Source organism: Brassica oleracea, chromosome C9, assembly GCF_000695525.1.
Source record: "Brassica oleracea var. oleracea cultivar TO1000 chromosome C9, BOL, whole genome shotgun sequence".
Classification (NCBI taxonomy): domain Eukaryota; kingdom Viridiplantae; phylum Streptophyta; class Magnoliopsida; order Brassicales; family Brassicaceae; genus Brassica; species Brassica oleracea.
The window spans coordinates 51,730,205-51,743,221 of record NC_027756.1 but is presented as its reverse complement, the minus strand read 5'-3'; the positions used below and the strand labels follow the sequence as shown (position 1 = coordinate 51,743,221).

Here is a 13,017-nt window from a genome sequence, read left to right as displayed (position 1 = left end):
ACACAAACGATTATATTAAATCTAAAACGAGTTTAAACGATTACATCCGGAGCTATGCTCAACGGTAACAAGATAATAACCGGAGGGGTCCTCGACGGTTTGAAAAACAACATAAACACAAACACTAAACCAAGGGATAACAAAGCTAACAGGAGACTCTTGCTCGATAAATGGAGAACCGTGGGAAGCAACGGATGTGTCCCTGAATAGGCTACTTCCACGAGCATGAAATAGTCGCAGGCGACGTTGATTAGACCAAACTGCCAAGTTTGGAAGGAGGCGGAACGAGCATGAACAACTCTAACTCCGACCTTGATGTTCCCCGAAGAGACTACGTGAATCTCATCAGAAACGAAGAGTAACAAGGTCCTGAATTTGGAGCTGACAAACAAATAGGCTGGACCTTGAATCCGAATAGCGCCAGTGACAAATTCAGAGCTAAAGCTAACTCTACTGACCTGTGATGAATGTATGAATAATGGCGATTTTAGTTCAACATCACGGCTTTGGGCTAGGTGAACCCTTTGCACTGAGGCGCCACGGCGACCATGGACAGACATGATGCTTCGGAGGAGGATTGATTAGAGCCAATAGCTTTGAACAAGGAATTGTTTTGTATCTAGCCATGGAAAGTAGATTTGAATTTAAGTTTAGCTCTTTGGACGCAAAAGATGATTAGTCCCAGAGATTGTTTACACGAGTCATGGTGTGTAGATTGTTGATGTTGACTCGAGTTTTCTTGTATTGAAACAGGTTTGCTGTTATGGGATTGGTCACAAACTACTTGGGGCCTAATAGGCCCGCAGCAAAGAAATAATCATGAATTACTCTTCGCCTTTTGATAACATATTTTTTTATCTCAAACCTTGTTTAGTTCTTGATTCCGCAAGTTATAAATTGTATGAACAAAAAATTTGAAGCCTAGTGATTTGTTTATTGAATTTTTTTTTGTGTTTTGACTCAAAGTTTTTTAGTTGTTAACTAGACCAGAGTTCACGTTCAAAGGTTATCTCATTTGTGATGCAAAGAATCTGAAGTCGAAACTTTTCTGTTTAACTATCCATGAATATAAACATGATATAATGAGGAAAATTCTATGAAATGTAGATGATGCATACAGTGATTAGCTCTGTTCTTTTGATTAACGCAGCTTCTCGCGTCAGCGACTCCAAATCTTACGGTGGCTGCTTCGTGTGAAACGACGCGGACAATGGTGATGACATAAAAAGTGTCGCCGTAAAAATAAAAAATAGTCGCCGCGTGAGTCGTAACTGACGCTAAAATTTTTAGCGATCAATTATCATCCCAAAACTAACGCTGCGTCTCTTATAATTAACATCGGCAAAGTGGTTTTTCAGCAATCTTGCTTTTAAAGTAACAGAAATACAGAGCAAAAAAGAGACGCAGAGTTTATCAAAAGAACATGAATATTATACAATTTTCTTTGTAGATGATGCGTACAGTGATTATACAATTTTCTTTGCTAACTTCCAATATTTGTGATAATGCATATAGTGATGTTACATCTTTAGTTGAAAAAATCTCTCTGGCCTTCGGTGTTCTAAGGACAGGATTAACGCATACACGCTTAGGGAAGTGCTAAGAATGGTGGTTCCACAGCAAAAGAGGAAGAAGCGACGCCAAAGACACCAGATCAAGCGTCGGGTCTTATACTGTTTCGCGGGCCCCACTGACACGTGACGGTCCGCGATTGGTTCGTTTTTAATTTTTTTTTTTTAAATCAGAAAAAAAACTAAAAAAAAAAAAAAATTAAACATCCTATTTGGGGTGTTAGGATTAATGGTGCTCTAAAGATTCCGACCCAACTAACTACTACCCACCCAAACAAACAAAAAATATATATATATAAAAAGATTTGGGGCACTAGATACATTACCTGTATCGAAACTAACAATTTTTTTTTGTCAACAGGGAAAGAAAAATGCGCAACACTTGTAAGCCGAATGTTCAGGTTCAGATACCATTTATAGACTTTCTTATAATCTTATGAATAAATATAGACGCTACTTAATTTGTCCTTAGAATCGCGGTTGTTTCTCTTATTCTGTCACGTGTAGTTTAAAAAATGTCATGCTCCATGCTCCTACTTTATTCAAACTAATGCATCATCTCTCTTTTTTTGTAACACAACTAATGAATGATATGCATCATCTAACAAACAGAAACTCATGCGTTTCCTTGTAGTTAGAACTTCGCTTCCCCTTTGGCGATCCTTGGGTTTCGATTGGGCCATTCTCTATCTCTATCGTCAATTTCTTCTTAAGTACAGCTCCTCATCACATCTAACTTTCAGAGATTTTATAACATGTGTATATCTATCATGCGTATAAAACAAATGAGAAACTCTTATCAACAGTAATGATAGTTCTAGAGGGTTAGTTAATGGTGATCGAAAGGATAAAGCACTGCTATATGAACCAACCAAAAGTGTTTTCGGAGACACCACCGGTCCTCTAGCTGTCTTTTCAAACACTCAGGGAGACAGCTAGAGGACCGGTGGTGTCTCCGAAAATACTTTTGGTTGGTTCACATAGCAGTGCTTTATCCTTTCGAGCACCATTAAGACCATGATTAATCCGGGGTTCTTAAAGTGGAGTTCTTAGCGGAAGTTAAGAAACAGTTTCTTAATTTCCGCTAAGAACCTCATCCTAAGAACTTCGGGTTAATCATGTTCTAAGTAACCCTCTAGAACGATCATTACTGTTGATAAGAGTTTCTCAAGATTTGTTTTATACGCATGATAGATATACACATGTTATAACTAGACGGTAAACTTGTAAGTGTTTGAAAAGACAGTAGAAGATGTCTATATAGAGACAGGGTTAGTTAATGGTGCTCGGAAGGATAAATCGCGGTTGTTTCTCTTTCGCGAAAAATAACTTCCTTGCCCTGTACATGTTATATATAGACATCTTCTACTGTCTTTTCAAACACTTACAAGTTTACCGTCTAAGATTTTTATCTTCTTATGAATATAGTGTATCATGGTATTTAAAATCTGTGTGTGATTTTTTTGTTTGATCAACAAATCTTTGTGTTAGTCATGGTTATATTTGGGTTGCCATACAAGCTGTTATGTCAAAAAAGTTGGAATAATTTTATGGGAAAGAGAACCATAAGCGATACCAAAAATGGGAAGCTAAATATACTATACCATTCGCGATACATTTAATCATTACAGGTTTTATAACTTAACAGTTACTCCATATAAATAATTAACTAGTTAACAATCAAACCCATAAATAAGGACTTATGTCATGTCCAAGAATCATGTTGACATGGTGTGTTCATTTATCCGCCTATGAAGAAAAGGGTAGTGTCCACTCTAGAAGTAGTAGTGTCATTAATTCTTCATCCACCCATACCTAACCCATCTTATTTCTCAAGTTTCACTTTCCGAGGCTCCTGCTGACACGAAGCATTCTCTCATACTACTTTATTTCTAGAGACAATTTGCTGAAAATACATAAAAGAAGACAAAATTAAGAAAATATCTCACGCGCCTAAAAATTCAAATCGCTGTAGCCAAATTTGTGTCGTTCTACCGATAATATCCCTATACTTAAGCTACGTTGTCAAAAAGCTTAATCACTTGCAGATTTTCTTAGATATCTCTTCTAGAAATATATGTCACTGTTCTTTAGTAGGTCTGTCAATAGCTTCATTCCCCACCACACAATTTGGTTGATTCTCGCACCCTTCCGTAGGTTTCTACACCACATATTTGTTATATATGATGAGATTGCAAGTTGGCTTTGGGGACTATACAAAATTGTTATTTGTTAGTCCTTGCTATACACATTTCAGAGCAATTACAGATCTAAACATTAATATGATTGAAATGTAATGTGTTTTCTAATCATATATAAATATTACTAATCCTTAATGAAGCATATTAGATTATTTGTAAACTTAGACACTAATATTCTATATATTATCTAACTTTACCCTATAAAATTATGTGTATCAGTTAACATTATAAATACCAACCATCATAATTAATCATGATATTATATGCTAAGTTATATTGTACGCATTATTTATTTGTTATCTTCCTTACATGTGAGTCACTTATAAAATCATTGTCGCTAACACATTTCTTAGTGACTACTACATCACTTAGTAGACACTACAAAGTGTTAACCTGAAAATATATCATTTAACATATGGTATATCAGTTGCCTTTGGTCGTACATACGAATATATCAAATAAAAGATAATACATACCATAATACTTACTTATATTGTTATCGTTTACTAGTAAATTTAGACACTAACATTGATTATATCATCAAACATTAGACTCTAACATTTTATATCTCATCTAACACTATAAGTACCAGCCAAATATATTGGTTTACGGTTCCAGTTAATTGGACAGAAAAAGGACATGATTATAATTTGTCACTTAACTGATAATATGAAGAATAAAGTTGTCCTATTAGTTTCGAAAGCATATAAAATTGGAGGTCAAACATAAGGAAAATAGATGAGGAAATATATACGGGGAATTATTCTTCTTCAGTTATGTATGACTGATGGGACTAATATACAATCCGACAAATGGTTTATTCCTGGTTAACATTTTGTAGCGTCACTAAGTGTTATAGTAATCAGTAAGATATGTGTTAGAGACAATGTCTTTGTGAGTGATTACATGTAAAAGGATAACAAATAATTAATGTGTATAATATAAAACTTAGCAGATAATATCACATGAATATATAATGTATTAGCGAGACATCATTTTCTGCCGGTGTAGCATTCAACAAATCATTCTCTCCGCCAGTGAGTATGATGCCAACATCACTCATAAACGATAACTCAGATCTAGGAAATGCTTGCATAGTCGTGATTTGGTCCACCCACATATTCTCTTTGTTCTTCCTCTTGCACAAGTCCACAAAGTTAACACATACTTCTACGGAACTTATTCATACATCAGCTTCACGATAGGACATGTAACAATATACATATATCATCATGGTTAAACTCTAAGTAGAACTCATAGCTGTTCCAGTACAACTTGCCAGATAATAAAACAAGTTATCATTATAGAACATGTTACAATACCAATTGCCATCTAGTAACAATTTTAACTGTTACAATAAAACTTGCCATATAATGGAAACTGTTATAGCCGAGAGTATTTTCTTATCATGTATCATATACGTAATCTACTATTAGCAGTTAACACCAATTTCAAAAAGCTATCGACATTGAATACAATACAGGGTACGAGTCATGTTGTTTTCTTGAAAACGCTACTTTCTTTTATTAGACGGACCATGTTGTCGACAGTATCATCTTCAGCCTCATCATCCCAAACAAGGTCTTGTGGGGAATGTGTGGTGTCCTCAAACATGGATATCGGCTCAACCTGTAAAATAGAGACAATCGAATTCATGAGCACCATCAGTAACACAAAACGTAGCAGTTAAGTGTAAGAGTACATGACACCGTTAAAACTTAATTAGTTGTAAAAATATGGGACACTGATAAACTTAGCAGCTATGTGACGATGATTCATACAGGCGGTTGCTAAGTATGTATTAGTTGCATAGAGTATTCGCTATTATATGATATTGCAGGTTACTTAACAAAGATACAACTACTAGTAATAGTGTATTTGTTCATGTGTTATTAACGTCGAATTAGGAATTGTTTTATGATATTTGCTTCCACCTACATACTAATTACCAAAACCATCAATCTCATGTACTAACCTTGGCTTCCTCGTCTAGAGCTTTAACGTGTGCTGGATTTACACAGTATCTAACCGGCGATTGAGGTGTAGTTGATTCAGTAGCATCTTTCTCTTCTCCCTCTTCTGCTTGAGGCTCGTTACATCCTGATTCTGAATCGGAATCCGACTCAATATCTACCACAGTTTCATTCTGTGGAACAATCTCTTTGATCTGAGGTACCGCCACCATAAATACAAGCTGGATCGCGTCAACGAACCCAGGCAAAGCCACACTGGCCTGTGAGAGTAGAATCTCGTCTTTCTTCTTGATCCCAGTAACAAGCATTTCAAACGAAACTCGACCCCATGGATAGGCAAGAAATTCATCCATTTCCCTAATCATTTCAACGTGCTCTGGGATTATAAGGGGGAAATGAGAAGTCGGAAGAAGAACACACGACGTAAAGGCAAGGCATGCATATTTCAGTCGCATCTCACGGTCCTTGATCCCTTTTCTTCAGCATCTCAATTGCTAGATTTACGAGGCAAAACTTGAGGGATCCGAAGAGTTCTCCCCAATATAACTTCTCATTGATGGGATTCTTCTTTCTCTTTTTGGTGTTTTTGATTGGAATTTTCTTGCAATTGAGCCCAGTAACGTGAGCAAACTCGTGCAGGGACATCCTGATAGGTCTTCCAGCGAACAGAAACCAAATCTCGTATTTTTTCTTCACTCTAAGCATGTGGACAATGACGAACTGCCCAAAACTACCAGAGAACGATGGATTCTCGGCTTGTGATATGATCTTCCCAAACGTGGTGCTCCGCAAGAAATCTACTTCGTCGGGGTCAAGAGCCTCAATTATAGACTCGATTCTTTTGGGTTTGTGGTATGTGTTAACCCTTTCACCGTTGGGTTCTTCGCCGGCGGCAAACATGCGCTCCGGTAAACACAGCTCACCCATCTCAGGCTGGTGTGCACTGTTTGGTGATTCAAAGGAAAGAGATGACCTAGAAGGAGAATTAAGAAACGAGACTGTTGAGTTCGTGAGAAGATATAAATGAAAGGATACTTCTACATACAGCATAAATAAGTAAAAAAGTGGGTAATTAAACTAAGCTTGTTTGCCCCTATCGTCTTTCGATGTGTAATTAGAGTACAACCGGTAGCGTGTAGAATATAGTCTAAGGGTATAGGATCTGCAGCAAATCTATAAGTACATTATAGATGTCCTTTAGGTGTGTAAGGGTGTTTCCGTATTAAAATAAAATCCACGGTGCAGCGGGTATCTTTCTAATTACCATTGATTTCGTGTACAGAGAGCTAAATTCTCTTATTTCTATCGTAACAACCATTTTTCAAGGAATTTAATTGAATAAAATAAATGCATGTTTATTTTTGTTGTACGTTTGTTAATTTTTTGGTCATCCTTTTCGTTAAAAGAAAAGTTCGTCTAGAAATCAAATGCGGTCTAAATCACGAAACGTGGCCTTGGGATCTACCCATGCGTCTCCATCTGCATCCTGAGAGTTGGAACAGCAACGCGGATTTTGCGGTTGCGTTTGGCAGATACTGATTAACCTAAAATAATTTGCCAGCGGGCACTAAATGCATGAAATAAAAATACCATAAGGCAGGAGATATTTTTGAATTTACATGTCTATCTTTGTTTAATTATTTAAAAAGAATTGTAACGATCCAAAAAAATTAATCAGTTGAATTTTGATAGTTGATTAATATGATGGATAATTATATGGCAGATTGGGTAGTTGCCACTTTGTGAATAACCGTGAAGGACAAAACTAATAAAAGAAGCGGTCTGTGAGAAGTATATATTACCGACTAATATTGTATACCAATGCCTGGGACGGATCGGATATCCGGGCAATTTTAAAGTATCCGGATCCGGATCTTTATCTGGCGGATCCATAATTTTACTATTCTTATTCGGATCTGGGGTTCTCGGATATCCGGGTGTCGGATATCCTTATAAAAATTGCAATATCCGGCGGATATCCAGATTCGGATTTGGATCCTTAAAATAAAAAAAAATATTAATATAAAAAAAATGTTAACAATAATTTTAAAATAAATATATATATAATGTTTTTAATTATTTCTGTGTATAATATTACAAAATTTACATGAAATATATATATATATATACTATTATAAAAATGAAAATATATGAAATAAAATTAATTTTTATATATAGATATTATTATTTTTAAAATAGATATTTATAACACTTACGGATCCGGATATCCGGACTAAAAAAATCAAGATATTCGGATCCGGATCTGGCTTTGACGGATCCAACATTTTACTATTCGGATCCGGCCGCTCCGGATATCCGGATATCCGGATTTTCGGATCGGATCCGGATCTCGGATAAAAATCTCACGCCTATATAACATATCGTATTATCAACAACCAACGTTGTGAACCACATATCTTACCTACCATTCACGTGTACTCTCCAGCTACCCCGATTAACGAAAAAATATCTGGGGCCATAGCTTCCGAATGATCGACTAGTATTCAAATAACTGATTTTATAGTGATTTAGCTTTGTAGTTTTTTAAATGACAGTTTAATATATGAATATTACGTTTGACACTATCATTTATAATGTCGCATGTGTTATGAATTTGTTTATTTTTCTTTTTTTGACGAATTATTTCTCTAATTTTCCTTATCTCTTTCAGTATTCTCCCCTAAAACGTTCCTAGCCATTTTTAATATAAAATATTTTTTGACTAAAAGATAAGTTGAAAATTACAATATAGTAAAAATTACGCCAACATTTATTGACGAATATAAACGATTACAACGTGTTGGTGCAGAAAACACAGCATGCTGTAAATATCTACACTAGGCGATAAATCTTATGGGACTATATAAACAAACATGTTGAATCTTGAAAACATTGTGTAATGGTTTTTGGATAAGTCTTTAATGGATAGATTAATAGAAGAAAAATAAAACCTAAAGGCAAATAACACCGTTGTAAACTATATAATAAGTTGGTTCACGATGTCCCATGGTGGAAAAAAAGAAGATTAGCAGACGATATAGAGTGTGTTTTTGGAAAGTAAAAATCTTTGCTCATCATCCACTTTTAGTGCCTTTTTAATCAAAATCATGTCCCATGGTCAAATATCGGGGTCAGGAGAATGGTCTAGTATATATTTTATAGTTAGGATCGGATGATCTTCTAACTTATTCTAGTGTTTGCTTACAAAAAAAAAAATCCGATATTACGTCTTTTTTTTTACGAACGACTCTATAGAGATATTTAGCTACCTTCCAAGTTTACCAATCAAACCTCACGAACCAGAAACCTCACCTACCAGTCGACCCTGCCTCTCTCGCCTCCAACCTTTCCAACGTAAATAAATGCATTGATGTTTTTCTCTATAATATTCGTATATTCCAAGTCGTGTGGTGGGATACATATAGAAAAACCTAAATCTTATTATATTAGTATATACTGTTATAGAATTTACAATGTCTCGTTATTATTTTAAGATACCAGAGTACATCAGGACAAAGAGTTGTGGACCAGTAGCCATAGTGCCTTGGTTGTATCTTCGTCACGGAGAGTCGAGCCCCTTCCCTTTGTGTGGGATGATAAATGGGGTTTCCTAGGTGGTATCTGTATGCTATTACCTGATTATATCCTTAACTCGTATACAAGCCACGTACACTAATTTTAAATTCAGCTCATTATCCGATTTTTGTATATATCAAAAGAAATTATGTCTTTGACTAACCTAACGGTGCAAGCTGGGTGGTGAAGTGTCAATCTAAACTTCATGATGACATACATTTGTAGATTATAACTATATTCCTACACCGAACTTGGAACGCTGTACATTTTTGAACTAAAAACTTGTTTCGATGATGTGGGAGCTCCACTGATATGTTCTTAGTTGTTCGGTACTCTAGTATTTCAAACCCCAGAGACGGATAGCATTTAAGGAAGAAAATTTCCTTCTCTTCATATAAAACAGAACATTATAAAAGAAGTAGGTGCTCACGACTCGCGTAGATATGCACATGTGTATATATATATATATATATATGTATGTAAAAGTATATAAAGGTGCTGATAAATATATAAACATATTATAATAACATTAAAAATATTTTTGTTCAAAATAACACATAAAAGATAAAATTCTTAAAACAACATTAACTAAAAAAAATAAAAAACAACTTTATTTTATATTTAGGTTTAATAATTATAATTTAATATTTATGAGGTGAGATTAGCTGATTAGGCATGTAAAAAAAGATTAGAGTTTGAATTTAGGATTTAAAATAATTTTAATCATTTCACCATTTAACTAATGTTGTATTATATTTTTTCTTTGTATGCTACTTTGGCATAATTTTTTTTTGTGATATCCAAACATTTGCCCATATGTATACTTGTTTTAAATCCTGATAATCATTTTTCCGAATTAAAACTAAAATCATTATATATTACATTAGTTAATTTATAAAAGTTTTAATGTTCGAAACACATATAAAGCCATAAGCTAAAAAATTTATTCCGAACCAGAACCGTACTAGACCGTATCATAAATATGAGAACTAGGCTTAGATCAGTAATTATTTTTAAACCAATTTATACCTAACCGAAACATGCATGGAATTGTCAAGAAAAAAAATACCTTTATCTTATATATATAGCATATATGATTCCCATTCCTCATTTCTCACTTACCATTCAAACCCACCACTATGACTAATCTTTACCTCACAATCCTTCTCCCTACTTTCATATTCCTTATCGTTCTCGTCTTATCTCGCCGCCGCAACAACCGTCTCCCTCCAGGTCCAAACCCATGGCCCATCATCGGAAACCTCCCTCACATGGGCCCTAAACCCCATCAAACACTAGCCGCCATGGTAACCACATACGGACCTATCCTCCACCTACGGCTAGGGTTCGCCGACGTTGTGGTTGCCGCCTCTAAATCCGTGGCCGAACAGTTCTTGAAAGTTCATGATGCCAATTTCGCTAGCCGACCACCTAACTCCGGAGCCAAACACATGGCATATAACTATCAAGATCTTGTCTTTGCGCCTTATGGACAACGATGGAGAATGTTGAGGAAGATTAGTTCTGTTCATTTATTTTCAGCTAAAGCTCTTGAAGATTTCAAACATGTTCGACAGGTAAAATATAGTTATAAACGACATCCTCATTTTTCTAACGCTATAGCTCACCTATAGATTTTTAACCTTGTCGTTAATTTCTATGCATGTTTCGAAATAAGTTTATTTTAAATAAGTAACTACTAGGTAATAACCCGCGCCTTGCGCGGAATGTGATTATATTAGTTACGTTATTTTTTAATAAGAAGACATTAATCCGTTTAATCTGGATATCGGTTCGGTTTTAGATTGTTTTTTTGTTTTTAATCTCCTAAAATATAACTATCATTTTAAATTAATATTTATTTGATTTGTTTGATTAAAATGTTTATGTTTTTGTTTTTTTTTCTGTGATAATCAAAAATTACTATTATTTGTTTGTTTTCATGTTATGAATCTTAGATAGTCGTGATGTCGAACCAATGATTTCATATTATAGTTTCTAAATGGATAATGGTTAAAAAAAGAAAATAAAATGATTAAGACAATTATTTTTACTACAATTTGGTCGATAGTGAAAGAAACATTAAGAAAAAAAAAATATTTTAACTTCCAAAAAAATTAGATATTTCAGTTTTGGTAAATACTTAGTTATAAGGTGCTCACGTCAATCATTCAACAAATCATTCTCTCCGCCAGTGAGTATGATGCCAACATCACTCATAAACGATAACTCAGATCTAGGAAATTCTTGCATAGTCGTGATTTGGTCCACCCACATATTCTCTTTGTTCTTCCTCTTGCACAAGTCCACAAAGTTAACACATACTTCTACAGAACTTATTCATACATCAGCTCCACGATAGGACATGTAACAATATACATATATCATCATGGTTAAATTCTAAGTAGAACTCATAGTTGTTCCAGTACAACTTGCCAGATAATAAAACAAGTTATCATTATAGAACATGTTACAATACCAATTGCCATCTAGTAACAATTTTAACTGTTACAATAAAACTTGCCATATAATGGAAACTGTTATAGCCGAGAGTATTTTCTTATCATGTATCATATACGTAATCTACTATTAGCAGTTAACACCAATTTCAAAAACAATGCTTCTCCTTTAATATATAATGGAAGGTACTAACTTTGGTATTTAACAAAATAAAATATAGAAAAGTATAGTGCTTTCTTATAATATACCTCTATATACATTCGTCTTATACACGTATCTGATATATCTGTATATTAGTATGAAGTTATTCGAATACGGGAAAATATGCACAAATATGCAATTTAATACTTTAGTGGTCCGATGTAACGTGATGATACTTATGCTACTATTTATAGAAAGTGGAAAGCTCAGAAACGCAAGTAAAATTTACTCTAATAAATGATGATATATGGACCACATGACTTTCCCTTGAATAAGATGTATTACAAGTTCTTCGATTTCGGCGTACGATACGGCATACGCATATAGATCGTGATAGTTTATATGCTTATTAGGTATGGGCATAAAATTCGGAACCCGAAATCCGAACCGAACCCGAACCCGAACCGAAAAATCCGATCCGTTATCCGACCCGAAACGTAAAAATATCCGAACGGGTCTTGTAGGGTGGTAGAAAAAATATCCGAACCCAAAGTGTTATTAACCAAACCCGAACGGGTAACCCGAAAAATCCGAAATTAATAGTCAATATAAAATATTTTGAAATATATATAAGTATTCTCATTATTAAATTCAATCACTACAAGAAAACATATTTATTACAAGGGTCATATTCCTTGTTAATTCGTTGTAATAGAAGGGTTACAACGAATTAACAAGGAATAGCGTTTCGTTGTAAAACGCCCGTCGTAATGCAAGATTCGTCGTAACTTCAATGTAACATTTACGACGAAATAAATTCGTTGTAAAAGCGAAAGAGAGTATTTCGTCGTAGTTTCGTAGTTACGCTTCATCGTAAAAGACTCGTATAGTTTCCTTGTAAAATCATCTTTAAGTACTTGTACAATTTACGACGAATTTACACGTCTTTTAATGTAAAGTTCTTGTAATATTTACGAGAAATTTACAAGTATTTCCTAGTAAATTTCCCGTAAAGATTACGAGGATTTTACAAGTACTTCCTTGTAAAATCCTCGTAATCTTTACGGGAAATTTACTAGGAAATACTTGTAAATT

General features: G+C 34.5%; 2 protein-coding genes across 2 annotated transcripts in view; both read left to right on the top strand.

The window, feature by feature from the left end:
* Positions 1–1,197, top strand: part of LOC106315307 (protein Asterix-like) — a 2,171-nt gene extending 974 nt beyond the window's left edge. The window contains exon 3 of the mRNA XM_013753042.1: positions 1,108–1,197. Coding sequence (XP_013608496.1) covers positions 1,108–1,197 — 90 coding nt within the window. The remainder of the gene's footprint in view (positions 1–1,107) is intronic.
* Positions 1,198–10,417: 9,220 nt separating this feature from the next.
* Positions 10,418–13,017, top strand: part of LOC106313667 (flavonoid 3'-monooxygenase) — a 7,166-nt gene continuing 4,566 nt past the window's right edge. Inside the window, exon 1 of the mRNA XM_013751545.1 lies at positions 10,418–10,898. Coding sequence (XP_013606999.1) covers positions 10,461–10,898 — 438 coding nt within the window. The 5' untranslated portion in view covers positions 10,418–10,460. The remainder of the gene's footprint in view (positions 10,899–13,017) is intronic.